Below are 23,623 nucleotides of genomic sequence, written 5' to 3'. Positions count from 1 at the left end.
GTTTGGACCTGCTCGCTTCAGTCAATGAGAAAAGCAAGAACTTCAGGCAACTTTCTTTAGATGGGGTCAAATTAGGGGAAAGGAGAAGCTGTGAGGTCGTCTGATTTTTTCAACGCAACCACGAGGAAACAGTCTCCTCAGATGAAGGAGAGGACAGTGACTACGTCCTTGCTGCAAGAGAAAAAAATATCTTAGCACAAGAACACTGCTTATTTTGATAAATTTAACAGGGAACTTTATTCTGTGAGATCTAAGGCTTGAGATACATGTTGCAGGAGTGGGTGCAAATAACCCCACGTTAGGATTACTGAGCAGTTTGCCCATCTTTAAATAAATGACTTCCTTATAAGCATAAAGACAAATAAAATCACACTGATGTAAAAACTATCCATGAGCAAGGGCATAAGAAAACATGGGCTGCGCAGGATGAGACCACGTCCTTCAGCAGCTCTGCAGCTGGACCTGCTTAAACCAGCAAAGGTTCCTCCCTAGAGGTTTGTGTTTTCCAGTTACTCCGGTACTCTGCATTTCTACTTTGCTATTTTATATGGATTTAAGAGAACTAACAAGAATAACTACAAGCACTGGAGTATAGAAACTAACTTGTACAAATAAGCCACCAAAATTACTCACGCTGCCAACTTGACAAAAATGACACTAAAACTTTAACCTTCTCTGTGGAAAGAAAATACTCCTATCCATCTTGCCAAAGAGGAAGAAAAAAAGTCAAAGCAGTGAAACCTCTGGTGAGAATGAACACAGAAACCCATATGAGACTCCTGCTTCTGAGCAGCAATGGTACTGAGACCCTCAACCCACTTGGGATACTTAGCAGATAATTTACTATCTTGTCCCATGGACTATGGAAAATTACACTTCCTCGTACGTGAAATCTCTGCTCTACTTTACTGCTCACTGCTTTACATGTTGTCCAACTTGATCAGTAACGCACTGCGCTCCAATATTTCCAGGTTAAGAAAAGGTGTTTCAGTGGTCATACAAAGCAAGCACAGAAGGTCCTTTTACAGACACACAATGCTGCTTGCCACCACTTCTTGAGCTCTGGCTGTGAATTCTCATGCCCAGCCAGCTCCCTTACTTTCCCTCCTCCAACAGCTCCACCATGGAGCTCCAGCGCCCTGCTAACCATTGCTCTATCGCAGCCAGGGAGTTTTTTTTCTGGAAATTCCTGAAGCCCCTGCCTTGCTTTCCCCTGTGAGCAGGTCCAGCCAAAGAGACGGAATAAACACGGAGTGTTCACAAGGTATCAAGCAGCCCTTGCAAAAGAATCTGTCCAGAAAGTCCAAGCTCGACTTTTATGATGCAGATTCAATGATTCCTTCCTCCAAAAGAAGGTGCCAGAGAGTAGGACAGAAAGCATTTCACTACCATAGCTCAGGATGGATCTGAAACAAATCAAGGTGAATTGCTAAGAAGCTAGCACCCAGTTTTAAAGTATAAACTTAACATTAAATACAAAACAGGCAACAGAACAGCTGATTTTGTTCAAGAAGATAACAAATTCATGCAACTGGGAAGTCTGCTCCAAGTAATTCTTAAAACAATTTTCATAATTAAAAGTATTTCTATACCTATTATTTTTGTAGGTGTTGGGAAAGTAAGTTTCTTTAGTTGCTGACAAATCGAGTACACATGATTTATGGATTTAAATATGGAAAAAAAACAACACAACAATACACCTAGAACCTGTATGAAAGTACTACGCTATACTTCAAGCAGTCAACAAAAAGGTAGCTTAGACTAGTTTAAAAACAAAAAACAGGGCAAGCAAACACCACCTTCAGAATACTATAAATGATCCATCTCTGGAATTTTCCTTTGATTTTGTGTAGAGAACAATCTTTGACTTTTCGTCTTTTCATTAACTTACCACGAACTACCTCCCAATTAGCTCATGGGTTAGAAATATGACAGAAAAGTGCAGCTGAAATTTTTAAAGCATGAAGACTTACTGACAAGGATGCAGATTTCTGCCAGTCTGTTCTGACAAGCATTCATCTACAAAGCACTTTATCAATACTAAAGCAATCTATGCTGCTGTTACACCTTCACACCGACTTGCTGTGTCACACTGTATTCAAAACTCGGGCACCTACCACAGCTTCAGCAGAATACACAGCACTCCACAGAGCTATCCAGGAAAATCATGTTCCTTAGACTGAAATGTTTGTTGTTTTTATTAGCTGACTGCTTCACAAAAATGAAACTTTATACAGCCCAGCAATACAGAAAGGCAAATATTAGAAATGTATACACTTTCCCCCTAAAATTTATTTTTAAGGGAAAGATATAAAATGTTGACCTTTCGCAGTCTTTCCTTACAGGCCAAGAATTGCCTTGTTTAATTTTCTCTTTCTTTCAACTCTCATCTCCCCTTCTGCTCTTATACACTAAAGAAATATTTAAAAGCACCCTATGGCATGTCTACCATCACTGCACAAGCAGAATGTGCATATTCTGTTTAAAAACACTACCGTACTTGAAAATTCTGGAAAACTATTTAAGGTATTTTTAGAGTATTGATAAGTGAATAATCTTTCGTTTAAAGAATTCCCATTAAGGAGCGATTGTTTTCCTTTCTGGGAATTTGCTGGTACCAGCCTAGGAACTCCACCCAGCAGCTTTGGGAGTTGTCTTTTCTTACTTAGTCATTCTGCCTTGGAAAGCCTCCAGCCAAAGATCCCAACCTGCAAGACCCTGTTTTTAAAAAGATAAACACTGTGATTTTTAGCTGCTAAGCATCATTTTTCTATCCACCCACTGATATTATGGTTAATATTTCCTTTTTATCTAGTAAGAGCTGTTACAATTCCCAGAAATAGCTTTTCCTCATAGATTTACATACCTTTCTCCTATTCTGACTCCAGAATGTTAAGCTTATAAGCTGAATGCATTGAAGACCAAACATCAAGAATCTTCTCACTCAATTTTTTATCCCACTAATATTATTCTGCTGTCAGCACCACTTCTGATTGTGTATCATTGTATAAAAGCCATGAAACAAACAGAGGATTTGCTCCTAAATACAAGAAGGAAAGAAGGGGGAGAGAAGCAGCAGGGTAGTGGCCAAAAGTACATTTATTTACCATTTGGTAACCATCATGTTTCATTGACATTTAGAAAGCAATCTTTTAGCTTTTAGTAATTGTCAACACAAGAGAAAACGTGTAAGTTTTACTAACAGAAACTTCAATATTAGTGTGTCCAAGGTCTTAGATAATTGAATTAAACCCTAGAACATTTCAAGCACAATGTATTTGTTTACTAGTTATCCCTTTATTAGTTTATACAGTCAACAAATGTAGCTGTTCAATGTTCTGGATTTTAATTAATTCCAACATTAAATTCTGATTCCTGGCACAAATTTGAAGAGATCAGACTGAAGAATATCAGAGCACGGAACACACTAGGTTCTATAAATATAATCTAGCTGACAACAGATAAATCTTTCCATAAGACTGGGTCATTGGAATACTAATTGCCAATTTTCCTCCTCTGAGAGCAAGGAAAAGTCAGTACATTGGTAAAATTAAATTGTTGGTTTCAATAAAAATACTTTATTTCTCAACAGCTCAGATTTGGCAGCAAGATCTCATATAACATCATTTACACCTGATTGTGTTTCACTTCCAATTTTTTAATCCTGCAAGGTAAAACGCAAATACTCATGAAAGGGGCATGCAACTAATGCCAAAGTTTCAATTACAGACCTTCCTATTTGGCAGCAGCAAGTCGGGACTTGCAAGCCATCTTCTCTTCCTTCAAATCACCGTGCTTACTAAAGGAGCAAAGAAACCTAGAGATACTATTAGCACTTAAGTGCCTGTTTATCCTTAAATGCTGCAGATGATGCTATATCTAAGCACGTAGCATTCACAAGGAAAAGACACTTCTTCATCCTCTTTTATAGAAATGCAAACAAAATAAAACAAACAAGAGAAGAACTGTCACAGAGAATGATCGAACTTGTGAGTTCATTCATTCTTTTGACTTCGTTTTAGTGTATATTTTTCCAAGTGCCCCCCCCATTGTATGGGATCATACCTACAGGCATAAAATAGTGGTGCATTTAAAAAAAGAAAGCTAAATTTAAATAAATAAATAAAAACATCTGATTTGGAAATGGAAGAGCAGAAAACAGACAACGATGACCCTGAGCCCCCCAAAATACAGACATGCTCTCATAACTGTATTCTGAAGCATGAAGATATCACATGCAACTACTTCACCATATACTACACTTAGAAACCTGAATGTCTACGAACTTAATCTGTAATCATCAACACTGTCATGACTTTTGGGGGTTATCAAAGTTCTTCATTACAGGTCTGTGACAAAACAATCCCTTTTTAAGGTCACAGAAATGAGCATTTGATCAGATAAACAACAGATAACAGAACGCTCATACCCACTGAAAGCTACTTTTGGTTCTGAACAGCAGTTCAACAACGTGCACTTTGCCAACTCAGCCATCTCCCCAAAATACTTCTAACATTTCAAAAGTTCACAGGCAAAAACATGTTGTGTCTCTTTCGTCTTCTATCAAAAAAAAAAAAAAAAAAAAAAAAGCAGAAATCTTTTTCCTTGCTCCAAAATTACACTGATCTGGGAAACAGCACAGCAGGATTTAATTTTGGACCAGCAACAGGTTTTAAGAGTCAAATACCCTCTAAAACATACAGTCTAAATGTATCTATACCAATATAATAACTTTACCAAGTTATTCCTCACATAAAAAAATCCTTATTAGAAGCTATTTTCTGAGACTTTGTTTATTCACTTGTCTATGGATGTGCTAATACTACTCTCGAGACACAATTTACTGGAAAACCATGTCCATTGGAGGGGTATTGTAGCACTCTTGCCCTAAGACATTACTGGTTTCACCTGTAACTACTTTTATATGTATAAATATGCAAAATAGCTTTACACAAATGCACACACAGCATCTGAGAGCCTTTGCTCTAACTCAGAGAAATTTCACCAGAAGAATTCCAACAGAAGTTTAGGCAAGTAACATGAATTCACAGATCCCTTCTCCTTTAGGAAGTAATTGTGAGGGTTGGGGGGGGAGGTTGAGCAAATTACCTCTTATGGGAGATCAGCAAAAAGTATCCCCCACAAAAGGCAGTGGTGAGGATCTTCAAGGAAGCATCCAACAACACCAAGCTTACACACGCATCTCTACGCTTCTTTGCTGCTGACAAAGAGCAAGGCTCTAGCACTGCGGAACCACAACTTTAGGTCTAAAGATGCTTTCTTTTTTTTTGGTGAAGGACATTACTGTTCAGTCAAGCTCGCCTTTATGTGCCACCATCCAGTGGGGAAGAAGCCCTCAAAGCATTAAGCTTACTGATCTCCTAAGCAGAGGGAATTGCTATTAAAAATGCTATTTAGACAGACGGGCATCTATGGAAGTCTGCTACACAGCCTCATCAAACTCATTAAAACTACCTTAAGTCCCAGGCTTGGGAGTGTAATCCCTTTAAGAAACCTGCAGACTAGGCTAGGAGAATAAAAGAGAGAGTGGGAACCGAGCTGAAAAATGCATGAACCCTGTTCAGCCAGCAGTCGGCAAGGGTAAAGGATCCCCCACCCAGTGCCCATCTTCTTAGGTATCCCACCAACGTCCTGCTGCACACTGGCTCCTGCTGACACCGAATTTAGGGAACTACACCCAGGCTTTGTCATTCAGGTCAGCGGGCAGCTGGACGGGGCACTGCTAGCCCTTCAGCCTCGACCTCCTCTGTATCAACTGCACTACAGCAACGGAGCTCTCCTCTTCGGGCTGCCCATGTGTAAAATTAACCACCTGTCTTGATGGCAGGCAATGGCTCAAGTGTGTGCCTCCCACCCGTGGCTGTGCCTCCCCCAGGAGCAAAGCTCTGCACCTCGCTCTTTTCTTCGGACAGTCCCAACAACTCATCTTCAACTTACAGGCACAAATGAAGAAGCACCTGGCAGAGCTGATCGCCTTTGAGGCTGTTTTCTTGCCTATGAAGCTGCCCCAGCCTGTGGGGAGACCGAGAAAAAAGCACAGGCTGAGGCTGTGCGATGCCACAGGCCTCTTATTTACAGAGACGCACAATAAAAAAAAAATAAATCATTTTTCAATGACGTGAAAAGGCTGCAAGGAGGGGGAATCGTGGAAGGGCACTGGACATGTTCTCCCCAGCAGCAGGATGGCACAGCCCTGTGCGGTGCTGGACGCGGGCCAAAAGGCTGCAGGAGGAGCCATGGCGCTGAGCTCCTGCCTCCAAAAATGCCATCCTTAGGCGAGCAGCACCTCACCTGCACGTGGCACCATGAGGCCCCACATGAAGACTCCCAGCACAGTGACTAGGCAAAACACAGAGACATAGAATCAGATGGTTCCCTATGGGGTCAAAGCAGAAAAACTGATTCTTATTAAGCTGCATTACCAGAGCGAAGCAGGAGCTCAATAATTTACAGCCAGAGACAAGCTAAGTGTCCATTAGCATTACTGCCTATGGATGCATGCTTTCTTTTGTTCCACATTTTTAAGGGCTCTGAGACCAAGTCTGGCTCCCTGTCTTTCCCTCTTCCTGGCTCTCCAGACCCCTTCCCTTCACTCCAAAGAGGAGCCTTTCCCCTCCTGCATCCCCTGTGCCCCCAGATCATGGGTAAAGAAGAAGGCAAGGTTATTTGCTGTGAATCTAGACACAGCAAACAATCTCTAATGGTATCCAGTACACTAAACTCAAGGCAATTTTAAGGAATTGTGAGGTCAGAGGCGATCCAAATTGTAGGAATGCATCAGAGCTGTATGCTCGCTCTTCAGACACATCAGCGGCTCCGTTTGGGAACAAAAGAGCCTGATTTTTTTATTTTTTAAATAGTTGTCTTTCAGCATCAGTAATCTTGAAAAGGGCAGACTTGAAACCAAACAAAAATGTAACATTAAGTACTAACACAGGAAAAAAATAAGCCAGATCAATCATCACAGAAAACCGGTCTCATGCTATAAATGGTGTCTGAACCTCCGTAAATGCGTTCGTGCCCTTTCTGCCTTCAGAAACCAACGCCGAGCGGCTAAGTCATTTGTGCCTCTTCCACTAATGAGCAGTGCACATCCCACTTCGGTCCCTCTTTTCTCCCAGACATGATGACCTCAGGAGCTGGCACTCATTTGACAAAATCCTATCCTGTGCGATCGTCCCCAGCTTCTGGAGGTTCAAAGAAACCATTACAACGCCTTTATTGACAGGTCAGGACTGGCTGTCCAAGCAGTCTCCACCAGAAACAGATGAGTAAGAGTATTTGAGTAGCGGCCTGGATTTTTTTGAAATGAATAGAGCTGTTTTATATTCAAGTTACCTGCACTCTTCACATGTACAGTTTTGAAAGGAGTCATGCAAAATTACTCCTCTTGCTCCCCAAACCTCCAAAGTGAGACTTGAGGTATTTTTTCAGATTGACAACATATGGAGTAGAAGGGGGGAATAATCACAGAACAAAACTAGGACACCAGACCAGGACCAGGGCCTCAAGGCAGCACTGATGGACCCTCCTCACCATGTCCCCAGCTTTGGGCTGGGCACTGGTGCTAGCTCCCCATCTCAGGAGATAACGGCATAATCCCATTGGGATGAAGCAGGACCGTCGTCGTGTCTTTTACTCTTCCCCAAGGCTTTCATGTGAAGGGGGAAGGTGAGTGTAACGAGCTGCCAGCCACTCCTGCGGCTGACTAGCACCAGCCACCCAAGAGATGGTTGCACGATTTTGTATATATAAAGCTTGTAAAGCACTTTAGGAAGCTGTGGGATGAAAAGGACTATATAAACGTAAGATATTATTATTATTAAACCAGTGATCTGACAAGAAGAGACAGCTTTTCAAATCTGTACAACAGCTTGAGCTGAAGAGATCAGGGAGTCCAATTTGAAAAAATAATAATTTGAAACGAATCTGAGGATTAGAAGTGGCAGCTCTTTTGTGGATTCTCCATGGCAGGTAAATTTAGTAGGCTACTTTAATTTTGCATCGTTTTAACTCCTGGCAATGTCCTGTGCATTGAATCTGACAGAGAGACAGGGCGTTTGAAGCTGTCGTGGCTACATTTTAGTCTCCCAATTTTACAATCAGTGTTTGAATCTGCTGCTACAACTCCGGGTACAGAGATCAGAGGCTTATCAAAGAGGCATCCATTTCAAAGACAAGCAGCAGCTTTGACTTCATTCCTTCAATGCTTAAAATTCCTGAAAAAGCAGATGAGCATACCACAAAACAGGTCGGAAAGAAATCTCTCTATCAGCTGTAAACCTATTTCAGTATTAATTTTTTAAGGATCTATTTTGGTCTCACGTAAAATATGTGCATTTAGCCGAGATAATGCTCTCAACAGGTGAGCTTAATATATTCCTTTTTCTGTAACTGAAAAGTGCATTTTAAACAGGCCTATTGCTTTATCAACCATTAATTGAAGAACTACTTCATCCCGTTACCTCCCTTTTTTTGGACTAAAAATGTCTTCCTTTCCTAACAAAGCATCACTTCGGTTCTTTTATTGCTGCCCTGCTCTAACTGCATGGATGAGCCGAGCGCTCTGCAGGCAGCAGGACGTGCTGCTGGCAGTGAGCAGCATGCTTTAAATGCACGTCACTCCCCAGGACTGTGCCCAGCTGCAGCGTGCCCATGTCCACACTCGAGCCCTGACTTACAGCCCGAACCTTGGCTCTCGGTGACTGGGGTATCTCACCAGCATCCCCTCCGTCAGCTCAGCCCTGCTGGAACAGGGACCGGCTCTGCATAAGGGCAAGATGTGATGACAGGAGCAGCACGGTGAGGAGGGAAATCTTCAGACCTCACTTTTACTGTTGACAGCTCTTTCTCGTAAGCTGGAATAAATTTTTGTCTGCCTACCTGTACCACTGAGAGGAGTGAATGCCAAGGGTTTGCCTTCCTGCACACGCCACCCATCACCTAGACCTCTGACCATCAGCGCCCAAGCCGAGGGCTCTGAAGAACAGGGATGGCACAGACCCCATGTGAGTTTCCCAGCTGAGCCCCACCCAGCCATGGAGAGCATCTCAGGACGGCCCAATGGATTTAGGGTCCCGGAGGAAAATGCATGGATTTTGGATACCCCAGCTCCTGCTGAGTCCCTGTAGAGCAGTGACTGCAGCTCCAAGCTTGATTCCCCACAGATTCAGCACGTCTCATTTGCTCTCCCCACTTCTCCAGCTGCTCACCACCAGGAATCAAGAGGCACATGGGACCATCAGCAACAGGTCTGTTTGCCAGACCCAGCCTTTCAAGCTCCAGTGATACAGCAGGGGCCTGAAGCAGTTGGGAAACGTGGGAACCCTGTCCAAAATCCACAGTGGGAGCACTGGTCACGGGGAGGCAAGGACATGCCCTAAGCACACAGAAGAGCCCAGCTCTCGGTGCACAAACCACTGCTGATGCAGGACCAAGGCGTCTTAACTCATTCAGACACTTTCAACAAGCGCTCCTGGCACAGTCATGCACTAAAGTAAAAGCTTTGTGGCTTAAAATGAGCTTCCAGAACTGCAGAACGTTTCCAAGCCCCCTTCTCAAGCAGCATCTCACTTAGAAGCACCCGGGGGGCACACAGCAGGGCTCCTGTGCTGCCCTGGCCATGCCCATCCGTGGCACAGCCCAAAGACCTGGCATCCACGACAAGCACAGGTCCTGTGCTGCAGCTTCCCAGAACTTTCTTTTGGAAAGTCAGTGCAAGCTCAAGAGAGAAATACCCACCCCTACGCTTAAAAAAAAAAAAAAAAAAAAAAAAAAAAAGGCACCAAAGTTGCCATAAATTAGCATTAGCGCTTCACAAATAGTGAAACCGCAATTTTATGGTTTTAAACAGAGACAAGGTGGAATGGTGAATGGTAGCAATGTATTTCAGATGAAAGCTTTCAAGCAGATGAGAAATAGTAACAGGAGTTGGAACCTGAGTAACTACGGTTGCATTAAATTATTCCATCTGCAAGTCCATTAAAATTTTTTAATGGTTTTGTATGGCTTTTATATTTATTGGGTGGGTTTACTCCTATGTGACTCATACATATTTATTACCAGGGTCCAGATAATGGTTATTAATAAAACTGCTTTTATTTGCATACTGTCTTGATGCTGGCCTAAATATTTACTACTTGACTATAAAATTAAAAAATCCTCAACAATTATAAATAGCACCAGGGATGCATCATAACTTTACTTTTTATACTTTTTGACTTTATTTTTCCCCCAAAATAAACAAAAACCAACCTGGTAAACCTATTATTTGTCTTTTCAAGTCCGGAAGACACTAATTCTTTCAAAGGCTTAAAGCACAATTTGTGTTGCGGAAGTAAGAAATCCAAAACTAAAAGCAAGCTAGTTTTTATAATTAAGAAAATACATATATTTCTACACATAATTATGAACAGTAACAAAAGCTCAGTATTAAAAAAGGTCCACTGAATCCCTGGAATTGTGCCTGCCAACTAAAACACCTACTATGAATTTAGTAATGGGTTATGCAAACATAAATTACAAGGCCAGACGTTTTAAAAGGAAAAAAAGTTGATTTATTGTCACATTGGAGACACGGCAGGATAGAAGCACAATTTCATTTTTCCATATATTCATCAACACTGCAGATGTGTTAATGCAAAAAGAATTCTAAAATAAAAGTGACTCTCAACTGCTCTAATTCTCATATGTCGTTTAATTTACTTAAAAATGGTTACCAGGAAGCTTTTTTTTTTTTTTTTTTTTTTTTAAGCAAGCAAAACATACTAGAACTATGGGAATGCAAACAGGTTTTAAAAGTATTTTACAAGTATTTCTCCTAAACATTTGCCTCAAGATTTCATCCAAAACTGACCATAAGAGAGCAATTCTCTGCAGAAAGTCTGCTGTTGTTTGTTGTTAATAGAAAAGCTTACAACTGTCATCTGTAACCTAGTCATTTTGTTTGTGAGCATTTGCACTCAACATATTAATCGTTTCTGCTCTTGTTTCAAGCAGATCCAACTTTTCACTTATCCGCTGTCAGAACAATGAAAAGAATCTCTCGTAACTGGCAACTATTATTAAAAGAGTTATTCATGACAACATAATAATTTTAATGAGAACAACATGTTCCTTTAATTACACCTGAATGACTTTGAGGTGGTCCAGTGGATGAACTCAAGTAGATTTACAGCATATTTGTTCACAAAGTAAAAAGGAAAAGTACTAATTGAAGACGTTTAATTATTTCTTCTTCTGGTAAATATGCATAGGAAGGAAGGGCTGGCATCATGCTTGCCTGTTATTTTTATAAGCTGCATCTTGAAAATAAGTCCACCTATTGCTCAAATGGCTCAAAGCAAATTTAGGAACTGAATTTCAGAACTGCTGTAAGTATCCAGCCTTATTTTTGTTCCATTTATATAACACACGGTTTCACACTTACCTTTAGAGACAGCGTAACACAGACCATAAGAATAGCTGTTAATTGGTGGTACCACAATGAGAAAAATCCCGGTTTTGCCAGCTAAATGAATTCAAATATTTGCCCTTTAAGAACTGTCAGTGATGCATTCAGCAAATCATGTCATTACTCTTAATGCACCTTTCTTTAAGCTACAACCATTCTTCAGGAGGAAGGATGATGCCCTATAGGAAATGGCCCATAAGATCAAGTTTTTTTCCTTCACCTTCAAGTTCTGGCCTTGAAAACCTTCTCCTCTTAAACCTCCACTCAACCTTCCCCTTCCTCCTTCTAGCAAAAGCAAGCACAACTCAAGAAAAACAAATTATTTGCTTTGTATCATTTTCATTCTCAGTGACAGGCGAAAAAAGTAGCAGGGCATGTTTAGCCAGGCAGATTAATCTGTAACTATTTACTTACAAGTATGTTTTCTTAAAAACTACAGAAATATCAAAAATATCTCCTTTTCCCCTCCTCTGCAATGGAAAATACAGCACTCCTGACATTACTGAAATCTAATACCTGCAACTGATGTTGCTACAAGAAAAATGCATTCTTCAACTGTCAAGCACTTTTAACTAGAAAAATGCTTAAATAGTATAAATCTAAATTATCTGAGCAACTGGCTTCAGAGTAATTAATTTCTTGAACCACGCTAACGCATTCAGTTGAATCAGATGTGTGTCCTTCTTGAGTATTTTTGGAGCTCTTGAATAAAGTAATCACCCATTTATTTTCAGCTTTATGGAAAGACTTTTGAGGTAAATGTGTTGTAGAAAATTGATTTTAGGTTTTATTTATTTATTAAGGAAATGGAGACAGAGATGGTATCTCAGTATCCTACATAACATGCTTTCAGACGAATGTTTCAAATTAATTTTTCTGCCTAGTAACATAAAATGCACGACCATTACTTCTGCAGGTGAAGGGAATTACTTTCCTAGCTTTCAGACTTCCCCAAATGCTGTTGTACAGTTACACAGTTATCCCTGAAATCCCACACACCAGCAACCTCCAAAATACAGACTCATTCTGCCAAAGCATCTTCTCCAGCCCTGTTACCTCAAAATAAACTAAAGGTTCGGCAGCCTGCCCACCTGCAGCCCTCGCTGCCATCTTCTCCCTGCTGAGCAAAGCAAAACCACTTGCTTTCGGAAAAGAAACCAGTCCTGGAGTTGCACTGAACACAGGAGAATTAAGCAGCCATACCAGAGAGAGCAAATAATGGATTGCAGGCGTTACAAAGGCTCGGTCCTTCCGAGCTCTTCTGCTGCCCAACACACTGAGCAAGAAGCACTGCGAGCAAGAAGCAGTGTGTGCACAGCAAACACCGTCTGCAGAGATGCTGGCTAAGCTTTCTGGGGGTGATAAAGCTTTTATTTTATTTTATTTTTTAAATAATGTCCTGTAATTATAGTAATTAGAATGGTCAACATGCATAAAAATGGAGGTCAGCTTTATGAGAATCCTAGAAAAATGCAACTATAAGTTACAATTCTTTTATTGTACCCTCACTTCCAATAAGGTGAAAAGGCAATGAGAGATCATCACACAGGAAAACATGTCAGAAACGCTGCTGTTTTTCCCATTAACAATTAGAATATTCTTAAGTCAAATATGTATTAAGTAATGACAATAAAATTATTGAGAACTCAAGAACAAAGATCTCCAGGATAAGGTTAGATCTGATTTAACCTTACTGACTCCTCCAGACTAGATTTTAGACTTTATTTTAAGGCATAGGGCTGTATTACACTAGTTTTCTGCAAGAAGATTCATAATAATAATATACTTCTTCATTTAGCTTTTGAAATAGCAAGCCATGCAGAACAAATTATCATAAATGGCATTTGCCTTGCAAACAGATTCTTCAGAAAATGTTAATAATCAATAAAAATATCGAAAGGGAGGACATTGCACCTAAATACCATTAGCCTGTATGTAAGGTATGCATCTAAGTTCCACACCTGCAAGTCACAGGTCTCTGCTCTTATAATCATGGTTTTTAACAGAAGGAAATGGTAATGTTTTTAAATTAATACGGAGAGTATCTTAAATTTAACCTTCTCTAAGGTTTTAAATACGTGAAGGATCTTAAAAATATAGAACAAGTTTATAACAGAATTGAAAGAACATTGATAGCTCCATTTGAGTCATACAAATTAATAGAAAAGATTCTTTTTGAACAAACTGCTTATCTGCAAATTCCTTTCTTTTACGCAAAAATCACTTAAACTCTCCTTTTCAAAATCATGAGAAGAGAGAAGAAAGGGAGAACTTAAGAAGCATTTCTACTCATTTTCTCCTACAGTAACTTTTAAGTACAGAAAGACGTTTAAAGGTGGTATTTTTTATTCCCTGCCATGTACTGAGACATCTACTATTTTCAAATTGTGTTAAGTACATTTAGTTGCATTATGGTAGCTAAACTTTACATAAACCTTATGTATGTTCTTTCCTACTCAGGACCCAAAATTAGCAGGATTCCCATATGTCCCTAGGGAAGGGGAGGAGGGAACATCCCCACACTACGCACTCTCAGGCACACTGGAAAAGAAAATCAAAGTTAAAAAAAGAAAAGAATAAAAAAGAGTAGAACAACCCAGCTCTAGATGGCAGCAAATCAATATTCACCCCTATATACACAGAAACTGAGAGCATCAAGTATTTTGAGACAGGCTGTGTATTTTCAGCTGTGTATTTTCTAGGCACGTCATTATTTTCACTTCGTTACACTCTAGACCAAAGCTGACTGTGCAAAGTTGTTAGGAATCAACCACACTTCACTACCAACAATTAGAACAAGACTCCTCTCGTTTCAATAACTTATTCAACCGGCAGAATTAATATTCCTTTTTTTCTTCCTAAGTTTAATTTGATTATCTTTTTTTTTTTTTTTCAGAAACTAGCTAACTCAATAGAACAATCCAGAAACGCTGGAGACTAAGAATTTTAGATTTTTAAATTCTAAAAAATTGGGCCGTCGCTTAATAACTGAGATCATTTCCTTTCGTTAGAGTTGCAATTACAACGTTATTTTTGTATAATAAAGAGAGATCTTAAAAACATGCATCACCCTCATTTCTAACCTCATGAATAAAACTACTACAACTGCTATACTATTATTTTGGTAAAAAAAAAAATTCAAAGAATATATTTCAAGGAGACTAAACTACACAGGCTCCTCTTTCGCTCCCTTTCGTGGCAGAGGCAGCATGGGGAGGTCACAGAGTAGGAGAGGGATGGTGGCAGTAGCTCAGGGAACAAGGGCAGCAAGGAAAGTCCAGGTTTTACATGGACTGGTCAAGTCACTCCTTACAGACTGACTGAGACAGCACAGAACTGACCATGTAAAATGATGTGTGTGCTGTAAATACATTTTACACTTACTAACACGTGTCCACACTTACAGGATTAAATACAGCAATCAGCATGGATGGTCCTGAGCAGCACCATCACTGTCACACCACAGGGCTTGTCCTTGTAACCTGGGGGTTAGCTGCGTTGCTTCACGCAGTGCTAAGACATGGTTTTCATATGCTCATTTCTTTCTTTTCCTGGCACCTTCCAATTTTCCATCTTGCAGGGCATTTTAAAGCTAGTTGCTTTGAGAGCACACTGTGCTACCTATGCTTATAGGATCCTCCGTGTCCCTCAATAACTCCGCTCATCCAATCTTTAATCTGCTTTGCAAAATACAGGTGTCAATTTTAGCATTTAAAGGTAATCTTGGCTTTCTAAACCTTGCCGATAGAGTACATTCACAACCTAGAAACACTGAAGGGCAACAACAGTGAGGAACCAACAGTGCAAGTTCTCATCAGGAAAAACCAGAGTGACCAAAGCAAAAGCCTGCAGGGTGAGCTCCTCCAGCCGAGGGGGACACGGGCTGCGGGCATGGCAAGTTGCCCGGCTCTGCAGAGCTCACGCTCTCCCATTAGAAAGCTGGCCTCATCTTGCATTTCCCAAGAGCAGCCGGCCCAGACCTCTCTGGTTGCTTTTTTTTCCTGGACTCGACTTAACCACCTGTGTTGCAGGTGAGCCTGGTAATAATCAACATAATTCAGCAGTTACCTAGTTTACATGGCAAAACCATAAATGCTGTTTTCAGTTGGAATCGATATTAAAAACAGGCTTAGAAGTGTTTGTTCAGGTGTTCACAAGACACTTTGAACAAAGGGAAAACTAATTTTCCGATTTCAAGTTCTTTGAATGGCGTGCACTCAGGTAGTCGTGGTGCCAGCTAACCCCATAACCTCATCCTGTAAGGCTGTGTGCAGAGCTGTGCTCATCCTTACCCAGCCTTCAAGGGCTCCTGAGACTTCCACTCCCCAGGTCTAAATTTGGACAGGAATCACCTGCTCCACTTTAAAATGTTTCCATGTATTACATGGCCATACCAGCACCCAGACCTGGTTACTGAGAAGCTGTGAGCTGTAGGACACACCTAAGCACGTGGAAATAACTTTCTGTTCCAAGAATGAAGAATGGGCAGTGCCATACGCCGCTCTCCACACTGGAATACATCTTGCCTTGGAAGTCAAAATCAAATGTGCAGCTACATAATGACTTTAGACAGTTAATGCAACAGTTAATACACTAGTAAGACTTGAAAATACTTACTACTCTTTTGGACCTGATGTAAAACGTATTTTCTTTTCCTGTTCCCATTTGGAAACAGAGGGACATGAGGAAAGGCATGGAGAGTTATAGATTAATCAGGTTTAAATATTATTGTCTTCCCTCCCTGCAAGTGTTTAACAAATTACTTATTTACTTCTTTTGGCATTTTTCACTGTTGTTGTTGACAAGGTTAAAAGTATGCCCTGCCCGAAGTATTACATAAGCTTTTGAATGATTAAAACAGCAAAAGGTAAGCAAAAAGCAGTTACTCAACTAGGAATCTGGGTAGAAACCAAAGCAAAATTATCAACGTTAGGAAGTATCTTCACTTTGTGCCAAAAACTACTAACCTGCACAACCAGAATTATTTCAGAGAAAGAGAGAGATTAAAACAAAGCCAAAGACTGTCACTCAAATGCTTCTGTGTTCACACCAGAATCGGCATTCTAGGGCATGATGAATTAGACCAAGAATTTCACAGAGGTTAAAATACACAAAACGTAATGCAGTTACTCCCAACAGTTCAGGAATTATCACTGTAAGAAAATAATCTGATGCGGGGTGGCAATTCACATGACATATTTGGAGCTGCCTTCCAAATAACAGTCATGTAAAATGGATGTTTCAAGTAATCTCTTGGCCAGTCTCAGCCTTCCACGGTAGCTGCTCAAGATGGAACAAAATGAGCCTGAAAATACCCCAAAACATCTGTGGTAAGCAGATTTGATACAACTGCTTAAAAGACGTGACGGGTACGAAGTATTTTTGGAATAACAGGAATTACAAACTCTTCCTTAAAGTTTCTGCATATAACAGCCACCACCTAACTTTCTGCTCATGAGGTCCCCAACCACGAAATACTTCTTCCTAGATTTATGTCCCAGTATGCCTAGTCACAAATAGCGTTTTAATATATTTAAATACCAAGCCCTACAGTCATTCCTATAAACATAAAATATTATTATATTTCTTTTGCAGCAATTTGATCATTTGCAAAGATGACAGAAATGATCCAAACAGATCTGTCACATCTTTCTGGAAGTCTTCTGAAACAGCAGCATAAATATCCTCAACTTCACTTTTCTGCTACTCGGGAGATTGCTTACAGCAGACATTATGGAAAGTCTAGAGGACATCTCAGACAGCAATGGATAGGAAACTTGAGGCAATTGACACTTGTTTCCTGATTTATGGTGAGACTGGCTATGGCTAAGGGAAAGTGATGCTGGAACGGACTAAACCACTACTGCACCAACAGTGATGCATCCAGAATGAAAAAGAAAATGGAAAGTAGGGCTCTGAAACAGGTTATTACATTTAACATTTCCAGCCACATTTTTTATACCAAGAAATATACTTCTTCATCTTGGAAATTTAAATAAAGCTATATACTAGGTTACTTACTTATCTAAAGAACACTTCTGTAAACAGGCTGGTTTTCTATCACAGAATTCTTTCATCATTAAAAAAAAAAAGGAAAGAAAAAAAGAGCATGCTTGATGTTTTACTAACATAAATGGATCAGTTCAAAAATGCCAGCGGCTGACTGTGTGTTTCCTACCAACCTTAGGGAAGTTTTCACCACATCAGGTTTTCAGACAAAGTTGCAATTTTGGAAAAAATCAGCTCAAAGAGTTATAACCTTGCGTCCTAACGTTCTCTTGTCCTCCAAAATGGTCTAAGCTTTGATTTAATCCATAGACTTTCTTTTTTGGGAGGACAGAAAACAGCTAAAGATTAATGCAGCAGTGTGCAAGGTTAAGAGTCTGTGTAGAAGTGAACGCTTTCAGCAAGGCCGGTTGGACACCATCTCACTTATCCCTGTGGTACTGCAGCTTTTGCTCCCACACATCTGTACCTACCACACCAATCACCTTGGATGGGACAGGGAGCCCCTGTCAGACCCAGCTCTGCTGAGCTAGGAGCAATGCCAGCATATCCAGTCTGTTAGAGCTGGCTGTTACTACAGTTCAGATACTCTCTTTTGATCCCATTTTCATTCTTGAATTCTGTCAGAGAAAGTAGAAAAGGAGTTGGATTGTGTTTGCTGCTCAGAAACAGGGCTGCAGAAAAAAACATCACAGCAGAGAGGAAAGAAGAAAATATCAAAAATCCATGCAAGCTTATAAAGGAATGTGGTTTCCTGGGAATCCCATGATGCAGGATCAAGATGTAGAATCTAGCACAGATTCAGATTTCCCCAAACGTTAGGGTTGTTCAGAGCCATTGTTTCGAACTTAGTCTGTGAATGAATAAAACAACTCAATTCCCTTCAAAAATATTACATGAAGGGCTAGGTAACTATATTTTATAAAAGTATTTTTAAAATTTTACCATCAAATGATTTAGCAGTGGAGGATGTTCACTCCATCTTGCTAACTGAAAAGAACTAATTGCATATTGTTTTCCCCACGATATCTCTTGAAGTGACGATACAGAATGCATAATTTTCCTCTGCACATCAACTCCCACTAAGCTACAAGGCCCTCTGTCAATGCTCTTAGAAGTGCAGTGTTGGAATTTTTTTTTTTTCCCCCGTCAGTAACCTTCTGCTCCATAAAAATAAAATTGGCCTAAAGAAACCATCCTGAGACAAATCTGTAAGCATGCTATCAGTTAGGAGCTGGCAGCTGCAGCCCCAGCCAGAAGAATCGGTCGTTTTCCTTACAGGAAGAAGCGGAAGGAAGCAGGAAACTCAAATAAGTTTTGAAGAATGAACTTAAGCTTCTAGCAAATAATTTGAAAATGTGGCCCCAGAAATCTACTTATTTTCTCAATTTTGTACAATTTCTTTATTCTTTCACTTCTCTCCATCCCCAGAGAGAACGGGGGAATCATTTTCCATCTGTAAGGGGAATCAACCAACTCCTTACCCTTTCAGAGATTTCATTTACTCTCCATATTCTTTTGCACCTACTTAAAGTTGCTCTTCTTCTTTTAAAGCTGCAGTCCCCAAATCTTCTCTTTTTTCAAAGAAGCAGAACTGCTTTCTGCCCCATGAAGCCTCCTCAGGGCATCAGTTAAGCAATCCCCCCTTTTCCCTCTCCCCATTCTGGGTCAGGCTCCCCCAGCATCTCTCCCTCTGTACCAAGAGGAAGCAAAGCAGTATCTGCTACTTGAGAAGCAGCAGTAAAGGTTAAAAGAGCCGCCTGCTGCTTCTCTCCCAGACAGTTCTTGGAAGGAACCCATACTTGTGTATCAGTTATCTGGAAGGGGCTTTGAAACCCTAGAACGCTCCTGGATGAACAAATTGCTGGCAGCCATTGGGAGAAAGGAAACACACAGAACAAAAAAGCCCTACACATTGCTACGCATTCATTACAGATAATGAGTTTATATGCATTTTCTGTACAATTATGCATACGTATGGGCAGGCAAACATTGCACAAGCTATCATAATCAGGGAAGAGTTTGAAAACTATCAGCTTCCTCCATGCAATGTTCACCTTTCCAAGGTCTGCCTAACATTGGTCCTGACACCTTTTACACACCACCTGGTACATGCGATGCACATCCTGTGAGTGGAGCTTCGTAAAGAGCTCAGCACTGACCTTGTTGCATTTCCAGTGAAATTAACAGCTGAACTTCATTTGATTTTTGGTGGAAAAATGAGCATCTTTGAAGTTATGCCCTTGATATAGATTTATTTAGGCAGCAAAATGTCACTTGCTACATCCAAGTGCTAAGAGAGTTAGGTTTAACTGAAGCAGAATTTTTTTTTTGCGGTTCTCCAGGTTTTAGATTATTACAAAATTTAGAGCAAGCCTGTTTGAAGTCTAGTGTTCATACTTCCTCTAAAAAGTCATCTCATATTTCAGTGCTTAAAGAATACAGAAGCTGCCTGAAGAGAAAGCCATCAAACTGAAGAAGTCTTAGTTAAGAAAATTATGGAAACAACACATTAAGAAAAGAACTCATATATATGTCTACTACTGCAAGAAGCTCCAAAGACTGGAATAGCTTTTCTCCTTACCTCTGGAGTGTTTTTCTTGAACTCGCGACTTTGCTCGATAAGTTTTTTCCTAGACTGCTCACTTTCATCTTGTCGGTTAGCCAATATTGTTGCTGTGGCATCGAGTTCTCTCTGTCAAGAAAAACAACAAAAAAAGGGACTACAGTTAGAGTTCTCATTATCACCAAAATAAAAATAAAAGCTTGTATGTCCATCACATCATCTGGAATATCGAGGCTGCTGGGCTGTACAGCAGTACAGAACAAAGCACCAAGCTTCCAGAAAAGAGACTCCTGTGTTAGCATCGAACGAAGGTCTGCAACCTTTTTCATTCCACCTTGCAACCAAAATACCATTTTTCCTGAAAAGCATTCATGCCTTTATCACGACATTACTCACGCTAACAGCAGAGGAGTGCAATACACACCTCCTAATGCCTCCCCAAAGCGAGTGAGGATGACAAATCTTGAACACGTTCAAGCCGGGTTTATTTTCACATGCCTGCAGATACTGCATTTTGTCTTTGTGAGCTTTTCTGTGAAGAAAGTTATGACTAACTCGGCTACTGGTTAATCCTGTGCTTCTGCTTACACTGGTTATGCTTCAGTCACTCATCTGGTGAATGCCAGAGTATCTTCCAACAGCTTTCTACTCAGCTGAGCAGAAACGAGGCTTTCTACCAGGCTGAGTAGGCCCAGCCCAGAGCGTTATCCCCACCAGAGTTCCTTTGCTCCAGCCCACGCTTCGAGATGCCACCACAATGGATTGAATGGGTCATTTATCAGCACTGAAAGCAACAACACAGCCTTCCCTGTCAGCCTGTTCCCTTTCTGAGGTATTTCCATGTAGCAAGAAAAAAATAACAACTCGACTCAGCTATGGACACCGTTCCCAAATCACTCGGAGTTGTAAGCAAGGAGCTGTAAGAGGAATTTGGGCATTGTTTCCCCCCCATATTTATTTGAAATGAAGAAACAACTTGGCTGTGAGAAAGAAGTAGGTGAGAAGTGAGAGAAACCTGCCAGAGCAAGACACCAAGAAGGTCCTCTTGGTGGCCACCTCCACCACCAGACCCTGCAACCTCTTGCTGCCAGCCCAGCCAGCAGCACACAGCAGCCCAAAAACCTCTGCTTGCCTTCCCCTCCTGCTGCCTGACAGCCACCAGCCCGGTCATCTCCACACACATGAAAAAATGTGATAAAAAGAGGACAGATGCTGCTTATTTGAGATGTTAGTTTGAAAAGCTGACCGTGCACTGGGTCCTGCCTGTGGAACTGGGCAGCCAGTAGAAGGAAACAAAATGGGAAACCAAAGATTTGCTTCTTTCTGCTCTGCAGAGGTGTTGGAAGCAAGCACAGAAAGCAGGATCCACAGGACACCCGCTAAAATCCCTTGTGCTACAAGTTTACAGAAAAAAAAGGCAATTCAGCTCCTGCAGTTTTTCTAGATACTCCGTGAAAAAGCCTGGTCCCAAATTGTTATTTTTATTGAGGGTGAATCCTGTAACTTTCACCAACTGGATGGCCATGTGTTTTACATGGCTCCACGGAGTTTGACCTCTGGAAGAACAAAAAAAATCCCTTCTGCAGTTTTCAGCTCCAGAGAATCAATACTTTTTTCCCCTTTAAGTCTTTTATTTCTACTATGTATATGGACCACAGTTATCTTAATCCTTGGAAATAAGCTAAATATGACAAATGGATTTGAAGCTAGGCAGCACGCTGGAGCCAGTGACCTAAATATTGTCACCGTAAGGCTTTAAAAACACTGCATTTCTGACTTTGAGAGAAAAAAAATAGGGCAATATGTCCACCAGATCTTGGTTTGGAATTCTGTAACATATGTGAAATCTATTGCAGAAAAGTGGGAAATACTTAACAGTTGGATAAACCACATTTGAAATTCATCCCAGCTAAGTTTATGCAAGAAAAAAGAGCAACAGAAACCAATGTGGTTAAGCAGTACTATAAAGAGCAATATAACGGCTAAGCAGAAGGCTTTTAAAAAATATAAACAATCTGGTACGGCCGGCAACTTGGAAAACTATATTTAAAAAGGAAGCACACATTTAAAGCAAAGCAAAGAAAACACTAATCATGAAGCATGAGGGAATTGCAGTAGACCAACGAATCAAATGCTTGTTTTACAATACAGAGGGCTAGCAAGGCACTTCACAAATGGAAAAGCAGGTTTTTAAGACCCGTACTTCCAAGCTAAGAGACAAGAAAGAAAAAGAACTGGTTCAAAAAATAAATAAAGCCTACTTTGTGCTATTATGAAGAGTCAGGTGGTGAATGAAGAATACCCTCAACGCCCTCACTGCTTGATCAACACCAGTGCCACGGTGCCTTTACTGCAGGGACCTTCCCTTTTCTTTCAGAAACCCTTCTGGGCCAGGGACTGTAATTTCTCTTTACAAGACATTTCCTTCTGGGACATCTCTGGTACAGATATCATCAAGCAAAAATGCCAGCATGCAGCCACACTGAGCTGTTTGACACCAGGGGCTGAAGCCCAAAAGCTCAAAGATCTTGCAGAGATATTAAGTCTTCATAGTCATTGTCACAGTTAACAAGCCCCAAATCAAAACTATTTGAAAAATTGCTATTTTTTTCTTCCTTACTTGATCTCAACCACATGCACTACAAGCATCATTTATTCCAACAAAATAAAAAGACTTATCTTTCTGGCTTCTTTCCTCTTGCCCCAAAGTACCATCAATTTAGGGCAGCCAGTTCTCATTGCTTGAGCCACAGATGAGTGAGGAACCCCCTCCCAGGATTTCCACTTTGACCCATTTCAAGAAATTTACTGGGGGTGGGAGGGAGGCAGTGCGAAGAGAGGAGACAGGGAAGTCTTAGGTGCTTAAGCGCAGGAGTCATCAAAAGCAACCCTCAGAAAACAAAAATTAAAAGGTTTCTTTCATGCTATATAAAAAAAGAATCTAAGATGAGGAGGTCAGTCTGCTACCCACTGCAACAACAGTCCACAGATGACAGTCGGTCAAGCAGGACCAACAAGAGACTTCAGGTGAAGAGCAAAGGCAGAGGCACGAGGAGCATCCTGTGCTGCATGGACACCCCGGCAGAAAGGAGGGGACACGCACAACGGAGATCCTTTCTCAGGACTGCACTCGTCGGATCTATCATAGAATGAGTTATAAAAACCTATGGTAATCATCCACAAGCACTGTGATATAATCATACCCCAAAATTTTGTTCTTCCCCCATTTTGAAGCGTCTAATTCCTGCTGCGTTTCTCGCAAAGCTGTTGTTCTGGTGCAAGAAAGAGAACAAAACTCCAAGGCAGACTGATTTTTGCTGGCAGATGCCTCTCAGTCCGGGCAGCGATGCCTCCCAAGCACAGGTGCGCCTTCAAAAGCCTCAGGCACGGCTGCAGATCTTAGCAGCATGTTTGCACCACAAACCTTATTTTACTTATAATAAAGATAGACACAAATCACAACTGCACGCAGATTAGGAATTTTCTACCAGTAAACGTACTGGTAACCATTTCCACTGAAATCCTGTTTCTGTGTAGTTCAGGTACTTCCCTTTATCATCGTTTCAATCAGTTGTAAG

At 40.8% G+C, this 23,623-nt stretch overlaps 1 protein-coding gene across 7 annotated transcripts in view; it reads right to left on the bottom strand.

Moving 5' to 3' along the window:
• Positions 1-23,623, bottom strand: part of CUX1 (cut like homeobox 1) — a 268,432-nt gene that overhangs the window by 199,829 nt on the left and 44,980 nt on the right. For all 7 annotated transcript variants that reach the window (XM_084492961.1, XM_084492955.1, XM_084492956.1 and 4 more), the window contains exon 2: positions 20,064-20,174. In XM_084492961.1, the coding sequence (XP_084349087.1) occupies positions 20,064-20,174 (111 nt within the window). The remainder of the gene's footprint in view (positions 1-20,063; positions 20,175-23,623) is intronic.

The sequence above is a fragment of the Aythya ferina genome, assembly GCF_964211825.1.
Source record: "Aythya ferina genome assembly, chromosome: 19".
NCBI classification, from domain to species: domain Eukaryota; kingdom Metazoa; phylum Chordata; class Aves; order Anseriformes; family Anatidae; genus Aythya; species Aythya ferina.
Note: the sequence above shows the minus strand (reverse complement) of the source record. Positions and strands in the feature narration are given on the sequence as shown.